At 39.9% G+C, this 16,084-nt stretch overlaps 1 protein-coding gene across 2 annotated transcripts in view; it reads right to left on the reverse strand.

The window, feature by feature from the left end:
* Positions 1 to 16,084, reverse strand: part of NEGR1 (neuronal growth regulator 1) — a 451,249-nt gene that overhangs the window by 98,289 nt on the left and 336,876 nt on the right. For both annotated transcript variants that reach the window (XM_083743114.1, XM_083743115.1), the window contains exon 5: positions 3,915 to 4,035. In XM_083743114.1, the coding sequence (XP_083599240.1) occupies positions 3,915 to 4,035 (121 nt within the window). The remainder of the gene's footprint in view (positions 1 to 3,914; positions 4,036 to 16,084) is intronic.

Here is a 16,084-nt window from a genome sequence, read left to right on the forward strand (position 1 = left end):
TGAATCAATTGGTGTGCACCCATCAAACGATCTTGAAATACACATCTAATATAACACCATTACTTCTTAAAAACAAACCTGGTAAATGCAAATGATCCACCATCTTTTTTGTCATCGACTACACATCATAATGGATTTTTGCACCTCATATTGGCTTTTCCTTAGTTCTATGAATTGTGCACTTTTTCACACTAAATGAGCAGCTTATGAAAAGCAAAAGCCCATTTAAGAAGGTCAGGAAGCAGCCAGGTACATTTTAATCCCAGCAGAAGTATATTAATCCCTGCACAGCAGTATATGGTATGTACTGCGACTAGACCTCAGCCTTATGTGTGTATATTTAAAGGTAAGTCTCACAGCAGAGTTTTTTTTCATTCAAGTAAAGTGAATGTAGTATTGCATTCTAAAGAGATTGTACTCTCTCTCTTCATCAAGAGCACATATATTATCCATAGAAAGCTCACTCGCCCCTTTCTGTTTTACTATAGGGAAATTTTGCAGATTCACTTCTTTAAAACGATAAAGAATCCAAGTTGCTCCTTCCTATCACTTGCTACGCAAAAGGGAAGCAGTATTTTCTTTAATGTAACTTTCTGCTTTAGTGACTGTGCTTATTTCCGCTCTTCCCCCCCTTTCCTATCCTTGTGGAAGATTGCTTGTATCGGACTGGAAATACAAATAAGTTTAGCAGGCAAGTAGCTCTCTAGAAAGGTGCCCCCAGTGCTGCAGAAAATTTTGTGTACAGAAAGCTGTGGACCGGAACAGAGAGGCCAATCTTCCACTCAACAGATCAATGCATAGCACGAGTGTCCAAAGTTTGGGTCTGCATACTGAGGTGGAAGAGATTTCCAGCAAAGGAGAAAGCTTCATGTAACAGACATGCTGCTCCATCTTGGATTGATCGAGAGGATTTCCTTTACTCCTTTATTAGTTCCACCCTGGACTTATTAGAAGAAGGGTGAACTCTATCAACTCAGTGAACCCTATTTCTCAGAAAGAAAAAATATCTGAAGAGATTTTTTTTAATGAAAATTTTGTTTTTTAGACTTGAAAAAGTCTGCCATTTTACCAAAAAAAGGTCTCAATATTCTCTGCCAATTCTTCCCACAATGCCCTGAAATTACACTACATCCAATGCATTGTGGGAGATGCAAAATGGTGGTTAGATAGCCAGTAGAAAAGTTCTGGTATGCTGCTTTCAGTGGCCACAAAATATTTGGGTGGGGGAAGAAAGACGCTATGCCACAGCTAATGAAACCACACCTGAGTCTTTTGGGCCCTCCTCCCAACAAGCTGTTGTGTCAATTTTGCCACTTGTTGAGCAGTGTGAAGAATTTTGGGTGGCCAATTTCGCTCAGCTCTTTTTAAAGCCAAATTTAGGAAGACTCCATCAGTCAGAAAAGTGACATTTAGAGTCTTCATATGACCAAAGGTTGAGACTTCTTGGCATAGGAATTTCCAGAAATAGATGAAGGAGCAATTGGTAAACACTGTGGATAATTTGAAAAATATTTTTCTCTTGGACTCATTTATTTTCAGGACATATGTAACCACATTCAGAAGTTGGATAGGCATAGTTAAATGTGAAAATACTTAGCTATGCTTGATTACTCGGGGAATTGCTTATATTTCATCCTGAAAGCAGAACTCTTGCCTATATCAACAAGTTACCATTTAATTTTGATATATTGAGGCAGCACATCATAAATCTGGGAGAGAGGTACAATTCCCTCCCCAGCATTCAGCCTCGAAATGCATATCTATCATTATTAATAGTATAGCTGCATATTGATGATTTTATATTTTACATTACATTAATGCTCCTATTTTTTATTTAATCAGTACACAGCCCTGCATATAAAATAGCATTTGGTTTAGTCATCTCAAAGCAGTAGACAACACACTAGTAGGAAACAAATAGTCCTTTTCAAAACCGTGAAGCATGAGTTATTGCTGCATTGAGCAAACATGAACATTTAGGAATTATAGGTTTGAATAATTATCTCTAGAAACCTCACCTTTGTTTAATCTACTTTTTTCTAAGTGATTTACTTTGAGAATTCAACTTCACTTGCGTAATTTGCAAGTGTTTGAAGCTGTTTAATTCATTTTGAAAAAAGGGATGGAAACTCTCAGTTTCTTTTCACTACTGTGGTACAGCAGCAAACCAAGAAAAAATAAATATATTAACAAGTTTACTGAAGTCTAAAAGCAATTCATATTAAGATGATTCACTCACGAATGCTGAAGTGTAAATCAAGCATTCAGAAGTACTTAAGAGCAAGCAATGAGTAATGATGAGACAAACATAATTGTGAATATTGAATACTGATGCTACTTGATTAGGATCCATTATATTACCTTTTATTTCGCAAAAGTTTTATATACTGCTTATTCAAAAAATCTCTAAGCTGCTTACATAAAATAGTATAATATTCATTAAAATAGCAATAAAAACAGCTTTTAAAACAGTAGAATTTATTATTATTATTATTATTATTATTATTATTATTATTATTATTATTATTATTACCACTGCCCATCTGGCTGGGCTTCTCCAGCCACTCGGGGTGGGGGGGGGCAATACAAAAACATAATAAAACATCAGACATTAAAAGCTTCCCGATACAAGGCTGCCTTGTTTGAAAATGCTACTGATTAAGGGCTAATTGCTTCTAAGGGCTAACATAGAAGCACTAGAAATATCCAATATCATTGGAATTATCACAGGGAATTTAAGGCTGATTTACTCCATATCATAGAATTGATCTACACCGTATTGAGACTATGGTTTACTTAAGCTTTCTCCCTTACATGTTACTTTTTTTTATGTTCAGTGAGCTTTCTAAAGACATGGAATTCAGATATGAACCTTCTTCAGCCAGCTGCAGTCTGGTGGTATAATCCAAATTTAAGTTTGCCGAGTCTGTTTTAATGCATACTTTTTTGGTCACCTCAAGGTCACAATGTACTCACAGGTAATTTTGAAACCTGCCTTCTCCTGCATCCTCACTGTACCCAGACGAACATATCCCAGTATAAAATTACCTAATTATACTTGCTTTAAATTCAGATCAACCTCTAATTTAAAAGTGTGTGTTTTCTATATGGAAAACATGAGGAAGAAAATGCATAGGAAGTCAAACTCCCCTTTCTAAAATTTCATCCTTTATTTTTGGAATTTCAGATTATCTCCTCCCCACCCCCGCCCCCAGCACACACAAACACCAGCCACTTTGCAGAGAGGAAAAACATAAGCAGGCAGCATTTATGTTCTGTGCATGTGCGTGTGTTATTTACACAGAGGAATTACGGCACTACAAGATTTAACTTGTCCTTCAGAGACAATGGGAAAGACCAAGCTGGAGAACAGCACGAATCAGCTTCAGCCCTGAGAAATATCTATATTTAGGCTCATATTTGAATACATTAATGATATTATAATATATTAGACCATTATAACAGTTGTAGTCTTTATTAGGCTATTTGAAATGTACATTTTGCTTGTTTCATTGGTTTTAATGGAAATAATATTTTAGACTCAAGCTTTTGTGTTATCTCGTTCATGATGCCTAATTTGCAAGAAGAATATAGTTGTGCTTAACCAGATGCTGTGCTGATCATAAATATTCTATTTATGTAGAATGTCCAAGTATGCAAGTTGCTTTACAATCTTTCTCTTGGTAATCCTAACAGAGTCTAAGATCACCAACCTCTGTGGGTTCCTTACAGCAACACTCCACTGTATACCAGATATTTATGATATTTGTGGTGGCATAATTGGATGATATCAGCAATGCAGGCAAGTGACTGACTGCTTCCTGTGAGGAGCCAAATACGGATTCATTGCCCACGTAATATACAGATCCCAGAGCACATGTAAGAATGAAAGCAGGTTTGACAGTCAAACTTACTTCCTTTCACCTCTGAACCATTCAAAAGCTGGGGAAGGAACACCTGCACTTTCGCATCTTATGAATCCACTCCCTCCAAGCGTCACTCCACTCGATTTTATTTCCTGAATTGTTGGGGCAACTACAAGGAAACATAAATATTTGTTATTGAAAGTTGCACTCATCACAAAGCCATGTAAAACATGTTGATCCATTTACAGATAGGTAGCCGTGTTGGTCTGCCATAGTCAAAACAAAAAAAAATTCCTTCCAGTAGCACCTTAAAGACCAACTAAGTCAGTTCTTGGTATGAGCTTTCGTGTGCATGCACACTTCTTCAGATACTTCTTCAGATAACATATCTTCTTCAGATATGTTGATCCATGTTACATTTCATTTCCTTCTTGCTCAAGCGGGCCGTATCATCCCAAAATAATTTAAATTGAAATAGTACTAATAATCTAAAACACTTCACATAGTCATGTTCTATTCACTGCCACTTCACCCTTCCACCTCACCATCCCAGAATGATGTCAGGTGAACAGCGCAAGCCCACCGTGCTGTCAAAACGCTGCTTAGATAAAGCCATAGCATTGGTCAATCCAGCTCATCACTGTCTATTCTACCACTAAGCTACGGTCCTTCCACATAAGTGACTTAAACAAATTTCCATATTTATGTGAATCTAATGCGCCATCAAATCTGATGCACTCCTCAATTTTCAAAATCTTGAAACCAAAAAAGTATTTGCTGGCACCATCAAATCTAATGACTTAATTTGCCCCCAAAAGGTGCAGTCGAGTGAATACAGCAGTGATGGCCAAATTTGGCCCTCCACCTGTTTTGGGACTACAATTCCCATCATCCCTAGCTAACAGGACCAGTGGTCAGGGATGATGGGAATTGTAGTCCCAAAACAGCTGGGGGGCCAAGTTTGGCCACCACTGGAATACAGTAAGCGCCACAATTCACTATGTTCGTTTACTTGCAACAGTTAGAAAAAATGTTCTAAGATTTTTAAAATCCATGTTTAGGGAAGTACATTTCACAATGAATACCAGGAAGCATAAGCAATGACCATTCTCTATCCCATAATTTATTTTATAATTTCTGTTTAAAATATAATGTATGTGTTCTGCAAAATACTATCTAAGCAGGACTCAGCTTATAAATACAAATTCATTTTTCCAGGCTACATTCCCATTGATATAATGTTATTGTAGATGTGTGAACTTATGACTCCTCATCATTCTCTTTCTTCCATAATCACGCCCATCCTTCTGCTTGTCATGTAAAGAGGCTATAATCTTTTATGATACCAACTATTCCCAAAGAAGAAGAGCTGTATTAAAGAGGGGATTCGTCAAGAAGCCTGGTCAGTGTCTCTATGGTTTTTATATGTCTAGTGGAACAACAGCAAGTAAATCATCTTCAGATTCTTTAAAGTATATAAGTAGGAGGATTTTTAATGTGCCCAAATAATTCTTAGAAACATTGGAAGCTGGCATTAAGTACTTTCCGCAATAGTCCAACGTTACTACTGATTATCAATGGAAAGATACAAGCTACTGTGCCTCATGATATAGTTTGAAGGCACATGAGAGCTCCGCCTTACTGAAGCTAAGCAGGTCTGTGTCTGGCCAGGGCTTGGATGGGTGACTGCCTGGAAAATACACGTACACCATCTTGGGTTCCATGGTGGAAGAAAGGCAAGATATAAATGGAATATTAAAAAACAAACAAACTGCTGAACATGACCAAGTATTGCAGTGCGCATGTAACCAATTGATATGCCGATAAGAGATATTTCCCTTTCATGGAGACATGTAGAGCAACTTTGTTTATTGAAGACAACCCAAAATACACTTTGATAACCCAAGTGCCATGTGCACAATTCAAGACTGCAGGATCTAACTACTTCTCTTTTCCAAAGTATCTAGTGAGCAGGGGTGCCAACTTGAATAAAATATTGGGGGGGGGGCAGGTAAGCCCCGCCCCACATAATCGATCACATGACACGGCACACACACACACACACACACACACACACACCATTTGAATGGCAACACCCATCAACTTGGGGGGGGGAGCAACCCCCTCAAATATTTTATGGGGGGGGTGAAAGGACATTGGCCCCTAGAAGTTGGCTCCTATGCTAGTGAGTTTGAACAGCACAGACAGTGGGGTGTAGTGGTTAGAGTGCTGGATTAGGACGAGGGAGACCCAAGTTCCAATCCCTGCTCAGCCATAAAGTTCATTGGCTGACCTTGTGCCACTCATCATTCCTCAACCAAACCTACTTTATAGGGTTGCTGTGAGGATAAAATGGAAAAGAAGGCACCTATGTAAGCCAAGCTTCTTAGAGGAAAGGTAGGAGAATATCAGTGTAATAATTAGATAAAAGGGTTTCCAAGACGCACTGATGACACAATATGAATAAACTATACACCCTAGCGAAAGAATTTTAAATAGAAAGATATTGACAAATTTCATATAATGACTGATTCATATGTTTATTTTTGAGGTAGTAAAGGATAACTTTCTCCCCCACCTGCCATTATACCATAGCTGACATTTCTATTAAAAACAACAACAGCTCACATATGACAACTAACTGCAGGATACATCTTCATATAACTACCATTTTCTGTTTGCTTTCAAAGTTTTAGGCCCTAAAACAGTTCTCTCCAAAAAGGAATATGCTTGTTCTGAAATCATTCAAGAATCAATAAGCTGCTGCAGACGATTCAAAGCCTATTTTCCTCCATTATCCAGCCACACATCTCCATGTCCCCTTGAAATTATTTAATAAAGAAAACAACGCCTTTTCATTTCTCAGCTCACAGAATAGGAATGATGTTGATAGTGCATTTATTTTAATATAAATTCAATAAAACATTTTTCTCATTTGAATAAATATATAGCATTTATAGCATGCCTACTCCCCATTCACAGCACCTTAAATCCAAGGATATGTGTTTGCCATTCTTACAAAAGTGAGCAATAATTAAGACTATGGCGATGATGGTGCAAAAGAGCACACAAGGGCTCTTATTTTTCTAATAATTGGAGGGTATATACTTATTTATTTGCAGACGTAAGTGGGCAGGCAGGTTCAGAAGATGTGCTGCAACTCACTGAACTTTCCTGTTTAACATAACTTCTGAAAGTACAGGCACTCCTTTTCACCTCACCATCCTAAAATATCCAACATTATCTTGCAAAATAGTAGAATGCACTTCCAGAAAAGCATGTAGAGCAGTGCTGGAGAAATGATGCTGGACCAGTGGACCATGGTTAAGTTCTCAAGAATCACCTGATGTATAAATGTCCTTACCATAATCAGATTATTTTGGGGAAAGTTTTGGGGAATGGTGAAAGCTTGGGGCATCAATTTCGGACCAGACATTTTCACTGGGAGTTTTTAGTGGCGCTACTTCATAGGCCAGTATTTTCTAGCTTTTTGTAGATCTCCCCCCCCAAAAAAAACAAAACAAAACAAAACAAAACATGTGAAGCCCAGTTTTGGAAGGGGAAAAATGTTTTCAGGCTTCCTGTAGCATTTTGAAGAGAAAAGTTCATGTGGTTCATAAATAGATCTATTTTCAAAATGTGGTTGAAATGACTAGAATTTTATGATGCAGAACTGTTTGCAGGCTTGCAAGAGCTAATATTGACTATTTACTTTAATGGAGAGTCATCAAAGACTCGCATACCAGTGTATAAATGACTTTAGGAGTGTAGCTAAATTCATGGCTAGATTATTGGTAATGTTACTAGGCTAGCAATCTGAAACCCCTGTTGCTTCCACTGATGTGTAAGACTTAGAATAATTCTGGAGGAAATTACACCTGAGAATATCTGCTGCTTTGTGGTTATTTTTTGTTTGTTGGTTTCATTAAGACCCTTAAAAAATAGTGTTAGAAAAGTTCCAGTTACAACACAACTCTCTCCTTACTTTAAGAAATAGTTATTTTGTGTGTCTTGTATGAACCACAGATATACGCTACTCCCCTTCTTTTGCTGAAATTTGTATTGCTGAGCCCCCCTCCATGAAACAGAGCTCCTGTTTCTCTGGAAAAAAGTACAAGAGAAGCAAAAATATCATGGATCTCCCACCACTGCTTTTGTATGCTGGAAAAAGCAACACTTCTGAGGCAGCTGCCAAAGACCAAACAGGTAGTGCCCCAGGTGCAGGCTGCTTAAATGGCCAGGGGGCGGACACGAGGGAAGCCTCCCCACTCCGTTGGTTCCATCCCCCAGCACAGGCCAAGTCCCAGCCTGCATCCCATTAGCCAAAACAGGATGCAGGCCAGAATCCGGCTCCTGATAGATGACGGGGGCTTATGCACCCTGGTTCCCTTGTTAAGGCCCCAGTGGAGCCTCTGCCGTCCTGCAACGCTGGCGCACAAAAAGGGGTGAGTGGGTTTGCTGGAAAACTGGGCAACCCATGCTGAAGCAATGAGTCATTCTGAGAGGGGGGTGGGGAACAAGAACATACAAATGATGTAGATTGACTAGGTAGTGGTTAGACCACTTCCAGTTGTTCTGTGTAAATCAGAAGAATAGAAAAATGAAGTTGGGTGCACTGTGCCCAAGACCTTCTGGTGGCTGTTAACTAGCACTGTGGATGAAATAGTGTCTTGTGGCACCTCACAATGGGTGGTCCTTTGGGTCACCAATTTCAGTGGCTTCCTGTGCAATGCCAAAATTTGACGCCCCCTGCCTCTCATGTTCTATTCTAAATAATATGTGTGGCGTGCCCAAGGCTCTGCACCCAGTGTGACCAAACTGGTCATGCTCTTCTAAATCTGCATCTGACCCAGCAGCTAAGTTGCCAGGATGTAGGCACATAATTCCACAGTGCTGTTTTCTTAAACCGACCATGCAAGTACGAGCAGAACCACCATAAAACATTGCCTCCAAATCCCAACCCACAAAGAAAGGAGGATAACATGGTCAATGGTATCAAAGGTTGCTGGGAGATCCAAGAGCAGCAACAGGGTCACACTATCCTTGTTTGTTCCAGAAGTTTGTTCACCTTCTGAAAAGTTCGGAAACCAAGGTGTGGCTTCTGATTGGTTCCCGATTAAGCAGGCAACAATAGCGGAAGCCGCGCTGCATGTTAGGCTTCCCAAAAAAAGTTTGAAAACCGGAACACTCACTTCCAGTTTTCGATCATTCGGGAGCTGGAACATTTGACTCCCAAGGCATTTGGGAGCCGAGGTATGACTGTAGTTGCCAAGTACCTCAGGGTCCAGGGAGGGCTTTTAAAAATAGGAATGAGCTTTCCACCACCTCCCTCAAGATGGTGGGGCCAACCCACTCACACAAATATGCATTAACTACCCTCTGAACCCACCTAGTGAGCTGCCCACCCAACTTGCACAAACAAGCCAGGATGTGCAAGGCTCAAGCGGGCAAAGAGATCCTCACCTCTCTACTCCCAATTGCTCCACAAGAAGCGGCTTTTCCTCATTTAAATGGGCCACTGGGTTACCTCACCTTTTTATGCCCCACCCTTTTAACTTGGCTTGACTCAATGCAGGTTACAGATAAAAACCAGAACCACTAAAAACATAGAAAAACCAGTCAGTAAAATACAATTAATCACTGACAGACTTTAAACTGCATACATATATAAAATCTGTTTAAAACATATTAACTAATCACAATAAAAACAGCATGGCACCAGCCCTTTCATTAAAAGCAGTCAGTTCCCAAAAGCCTGTTGGAAAAAGAAAGTTTTCACTTGCTGGCAGAAGGGCAGCAAGGAGGGAGCTGGTGTAGCTTCTCTAGGGAGGGAGTTTCAGAGTCTGGAAGCAGCCACCAAGAAGTCCTTCTCCCGTCTCCCTACCCAGCATGCCTGTGGGGGTGGCAGGGCTGTGAGAAAGGACTCCCCCAAATATCTCAAAACCCAGGCAGGTTCATATGAGGGAATACAGTCTTTCTGATAGCTTGGACCTAAGTCATATAGGGCTTTGCCAGCACTTTGAATTGTACACATTTATTTGCCACGTGTAGTTTAGACTTCAGAGCCACCCACAGCACACCTAGAAAACCCGTGAAAACAGCTTGGATTCACTCCTAGACCAAAGCCATTATATTATTATTGTTAGAATATATCTGCACTAAGCCAGGAGGAACCAGACCTTTAAATATGCTGGCAAAAAATGATTTAAACTCTACTAAATCCAAGTAGCAATTATAATCCTTCTAATGTTCTTGGCAAATTTCCTGTGAGGCCATTAGAAATATTCTAATTGATATTAATATTCTTCTCTGGTAACAAACACAGTAAGTAATACTACATCATTCCAAACAATTTTTTTACCAGCCAATCAGACTTTGTTAGAGCTAGCTATTTATTATTGTTAATTATTGAAACTGTAGCAGCACTCAATAACGTTTTATGTCAAATAAGATGTTTTTATTTGGATATTATTAATATAGCTTCAGCTCCACAAGAAAGCTATATTGCACTGTCATAATTTTCTTTTTGAAGATAAACAAATCATGATGAAATCAGTCATTAATCAAATATACATTTTAAAATTTGATGTCTTGGCAGTGCAGAAAACAATGACTACAAAGAGATCAAGAAAACCATGGAGTCAGGAAGATTTTTTAAAAATAGATGGCTTTAAAAGTTTGTTCTATACAATAGGCAAGGAGAAGGAAAATGTGGTAAACCAAAATATTTACAGAGCACTAGAGTTTTCCTTTATGATTCTGTTACCCTTCCTAGTCATATGCAGTGCAGAAATACACAGGTATTGTACCTGGACCGAATGTGACAGGAGATACTTGAACAAGATACTTGCAGGATTCCACCCCACTCCCTGCTCTTTCTAAACTGTCTGGTACGGGGCATGAAAATATGATCAGGGCAGGGCTTGGGAGAGGGATCAACTAGTTTACCTTCACAGTTTTTCAGGTTGAAACCAGCCCATTTATCAAAGCAGCTGTTTGCCCAGTGTAGGGTAACATGCCCATATGGTACCTGCATGTTTGCAGCTTTGGATTACATTTTAGTTGAGCAAATTGTGCAGGAGGAACAACTTTAAAACAGCCTTCCCTAGTCATAGAACCATAGAAGTTGGAAGGGACCCAAGGGTCATCTAGTCCAATCCCCTGCAATGCAGGAATCTCAGCTAAAGGATCTAAAGCAGTGGTTGCAAATTAGTGGTCTGGGGACCCCTGGGAGTCTGCAGAATGAACCCAGGGGGGTCCCTTGTCTCCCCCCTCAACTATTCCCCCCCCCATTTTTGCATGGTAATATCATAAATTTTATGGTCTGTTTTAGCACTGTGCAATTTTTCAATATATTGGCCAAAATTGGATTTGAAATCACCCTGCAATAACAATTTTGACCCAGCAATATGCAGCTATATATCGCTCCTGATATGAGCTGCCTTCCCTCACACTAAGGGAGACCAGGGCAGATGATCGCCCTCACTTCAAGGCACCGTGGCACTACCCTCCCCTGGCACTGAGGCAGAGCAACTTTTCTCAGTCAGCAGTAAAAGCAGCAGCAGCCACAGTGGACATGCATCTTCACTGGCTGCCCCACTGATGGGGGCTTGATGTGCACCCCATCTTTATCCCCTCCCACTTAAAACATGCAGTGAAGGTGACTCCGCTTCCTCTCCTCCCCCCACCCATCTGAACTCTGCAGATGCTCCTTAGCTCATCCGCATGCCTGATCTCCAATTTCAGACATTGTGATATATCGGAATATCATGATGTTTAGCTGCTGATTTATCACAATGTTGAAAGCCAGCCCTAGTCTGTTTTTCAGCATACCTAAAATCTTTTGCTTATTAGGGGCTACCACACATTTTGTTTAAAAAATTGCTTTGCAGAGGTAACTATAATAGAGTTATGTTCAAAAGTAGGGGGTCCATCACTCAGCTTTTGAAAAACAGGGGGTCCTCAGTAATTAGATAATTTGGAACCACTAATCTAAAGCATCCATTACAGTTGGCCATCCAACCTCTGCTTAAAAATCTCCAAGGAAGGAGAGTCCATCACCTCCCAAGGGAGACTGTTCCACTGTCGAACAGCTCTTACTGTCAGAAAGTTTTTCCGTATCTTTAGTCGGAATTTCCATTCTTGTAACTTGAAGTGCTATGGTCTTTCCCCAATTTGCCACTCCCTTTTCATAGCTACAGAGATTTAATAATCAATCCTCAATATCATTTTATGCGGCACCCTTAGTAGCAATCAGCCTGCAATGCCTTTTATACAATGGGATGCACATGAATATCCCAAAGGGACACATATTCCCTTCCCTTCCATTTTTGCTTCAAAGCCTGTTGCAGGTTGGCCTGAAGCCTACTTTTAAGTGTAGGAAGGGACTGAGGGGTTCCCAGGGGTGGCACTAAAGAGGTTGGTGCTGAGCAAATGCTAAGGAGTTTGTTCATACTTCATTGTGGTCCTCTTCCATCAGTTCCTGATAGTGAGATACAATGAAAGTTACTGGGAGTGTTGGCAGCTTCTAGTTATACTTTACATTTATTGTGGGAAAATTAGCCATGTGTAATGCAGGCTGTGATTATTCTTGAAATTCCAAGAGACATACAACAAATCATGTGCAGAACTGCTGGACACTTTCTTTTGTTCCTAGTTTTACATATGCTTATCTCAGCAGCTAATTGTTCCCCCTAACTGGGTCAGCCTAGGACATTATGCTGCCACAGGCAAAGGACAAGATAGCATCCCTCCCAGTGTGGGTGCTAATGGCTCCCACACTGGGAGGGATAAATAAGCGTTAATAAGCGCTAATAAGCATTTTAGTTGCTCTTTTCCATACATTCTTTGGAGCCACAAACTGTTTTGCAAAATGGGGTACATAAAGTATTGCTTACATGACCACATCATGCATGTATACAATGGCATTCTGAATTCATCACATTTAAGAACAGGAAAAGAGCCCTGCTGGATCAGACCAAATACCCATCTAATCCAGCAGCACCTTGCTCTCCACTTGCCAATAAGATGCCTGTATGAAGATGGCAAGCAGGACGTGAGTACAAGAACACTCTCCCCATGTGCATATTGTGTAGGACACAAGAGGCATTATGTAGTCATTATAACTAGTGGCCACTGATGGCCATTTTCTGATTCATCTTCCATGAATTTGTCCAACTCCCTTTTAATAACACCCAAATTGGTGGCAACCACTTCATCTTAAGGTGGTGAATGCCATAGTTTAAGTATTTATTATGTCTTAGGGTCTGATCTAAATTTCAGAGTTTAGCCTTCTTCTAAGGCTCCTATACAGCATCTTAAAAAGCAGACACATCACCTTGTTGACAAAGGTCCGTATAGTTAAAGCTATGGTTTTCCCAGTAGTGATGTATGGAAGTGAGAGCTGGACCATAAAGAAGACTGATCGCCAAAGAATTGATGCTTTTGAATTATGGTGCTGGAGGAGACTCCTGAGAGTCCCCTGGACTGCAAGAAGATCAAACCTATCCATTCTTAAGGAAATCAGCCCTGAGTGCTCACTGGAAGGACAGATCGTGAAGCTGAGGCTCCAGTACTTTGGCTACCTGATGAGAAGAGAAGACTCCCTGGAAAAGACCCTGATGTTGGGGAAGATTGAGGGCACAAGGAGAAGGGGACGACAGAAGATAAGATGGCTGGACAGTGTTCTCGAAGCTACGAACATGAGTTTGACCAAACTGCGGGAGGCAGTGGAAGACAGGCGTGCTCTGGTCCATGAGGTCACGAAGAGTCGGACACGACTAAATGACTAAATAACAACATCATCAAGGCTCCTACACATATGCTCCATGAATCTCAGGATCCAAGTGCTTAGGAGACCTTGTTTATATTTCATCCTTTCTCCAAACAGCTCAGGGCACACGCCCAGACTGATCCCATTGTATCTTCTCAATTGCCCTCTTATGTATGTTAAGCTGAGAAACAGTGAGTTGTCCATGAGAGATTAATAGCGGATAGCAAGTGTTGGTGTTGTGGTTAAGAGCGGTAGACTCGTAATCTAGTGAACCGGGTTCGCGTCTCCGCTCTTCCACATGCAGGCTGCTGGGTGACCTTGGGCTGGTCACACTTCTCTGAAGTCTCTCAGCCTTACTCACCTCACAGAATGTTTGTTGTGGGGGAGGAAGGGAAAGGAGAATGTTGACCGCTTTGAGACTCCATAGGGTAGTGATAAAGTGGGATATCAAATCCAAACTCTTCTCTTCTTCTATCCAGTCCAAGTTCCCGTCGCTATGTTTCAATAGCCTTATACCTGGCAAAATGTCTATATGCACAGCTCCATTATGCTTGCTGAGAACTCCAGGCATACACTGGAGCCAATGAGTAACACGGAAGTCTTGTTGCTTAATGAGCAGTCTATAAGAACATCAATAGCATAAAGAGGGCCAACTCAGAAAACTTCACAAAGAAATGTGAAGATCCAAAAAAACAGTAACTTCTTTCTATTCTATAGCAAGTTTAATCTTTTATCATTTTAATGGGCTTTGAAACCTTTTTATGTTCATGCTTTTGAGGGTTTATTTAGTGGCACATTAGCACAACAAATGAGAGCATTTCTTTCAGCAAATATGTATAATTTCTTTGTCCAGGAATCTCTTTTGGCATCTACTTTGCATGGCCTCCTCTTCCATTCTTCACAACTCACAGCTATGTTAAAGGGCTAAAGAGCCTCACTAGAAGTGAAACTGTCTCTCTCATTCCAACTGTATATTAGATAGAGTAGTGCTAAATTTTGTTCACATCCCAAATGTTTGAGTTCTGTTCTGTTTTAAATATGCAGGTAATGAAAGTGTAGATAAAACTGTGCAGGAGGTATATTGGCATTCAGATGGATGCAAAAAATATGCAAAAAATCCTTCTTCTATCTGCACCAGGTTTCATCTTTTAACATTTTAATGAGCTTTGGGACTTTTATGCATATTAGTTATGTTGCCCTAATTACTCATTATAATTCTAATGTGCATTTTTATATTTAATTACAATGCTTATAAAGATTTGATATGGACAGTAAATTATTATAACTAGCATGTGCATAATGATTATGAGCTGAATTTATTAACTTTTACGCTAGCATTCAACAGTGCTAACTTTCAATTTCACCTTTGTGATTAACCACATTGTCTGATTAAACAAACATTTTGTGGTATTAATTGTAAAGTCATAAAGCAATACGGCTTTATTTAGCAAGATTTGGGCCCTGTTTTTTATTTGTGCTTTTCATTTTCATTTTGTTGAGGTTGTTCTTTTAGCAATTTGCTTGTCAATGTGCTGAAACAAAGATTATTTTCTTTTAAATGATCTTTCTAATAAATGGAGAAACAAGAATGGGTGGGATCCAATGTAGCATTAGAACAAGACGTTGGCGAGTTGGCATTGTTGAACATACTGTAGTGCACAAGCTAAACTGTAACCGCATATCATCATCATCATCATTGATGCCCAACATCCTTCACAAGTGTAAAATGCCTACTAGGTGTGATAGTTACATTCCCATTTATAGAATTCATGTTGTACAAGTGGACTGGCATGATTGGATATTGCCCAATGATTCTGGAATGCCTGGAACTTACTCTAGTTGAAAATTATTTGCCTCATTGCACATGTATTATTTGTTTCTCTCTGTGTCTGTGTCTTTTTCATATCTACTTTGTGTCCATTTGCCCATCACTTTGTCCCTCAGTGGCAGCTGGGAGTCTTGAGGAGGGTTTTTCTTGGATTGGTCATTTATTTCCTTCCTTCCTTCCTTCCTTCCTTCCTTCCTTCCTTCCTTCCTTCCATAGCTCTTATTGCATGGGATTTCAGCCACAGTGATAAGATCTTTGCTTTAGATATCTGTATAATTTGGGGAGAAATAGCTCTTTCAAGCAGCTCATACACATTTCCTCCAATTAGTCCTCATAATATGATGATGAAACAGAGGCACAATTATTCCTTCTAACAGATTATCAGTGTTTTTAATTATGCATAATTTAGATAATTTCAGATTCTTATAAAATATGAATTTCCCACAGGTACGCCTAATGGATTGTTATAACTGCTTATAAAATTGCTTATAAAATCAGTGATACACATTAAGTGGCTCCCGGTTTCCAAATATGCCAGCAGCAGATGAGGATTATACTGAAAGATGCAATTTATTAGGGCATGATCCATCCACCCATAATTAAATACTGCTCAGTCCC

The sequence above is a fragment of the Podarcis gaigeae genome (genome assembly GCF_964106915.1).
Source record: "Podarcis gaigeae genome assembly, chromosome: 6".
Classification (NCBI taxonomy): domain Eukaryota; kingdom Metazoa; phylum Chordata; class Lepidosauria; order Squamata; family Lacertidae; genus Podarcis; species Podarcis gaigeae.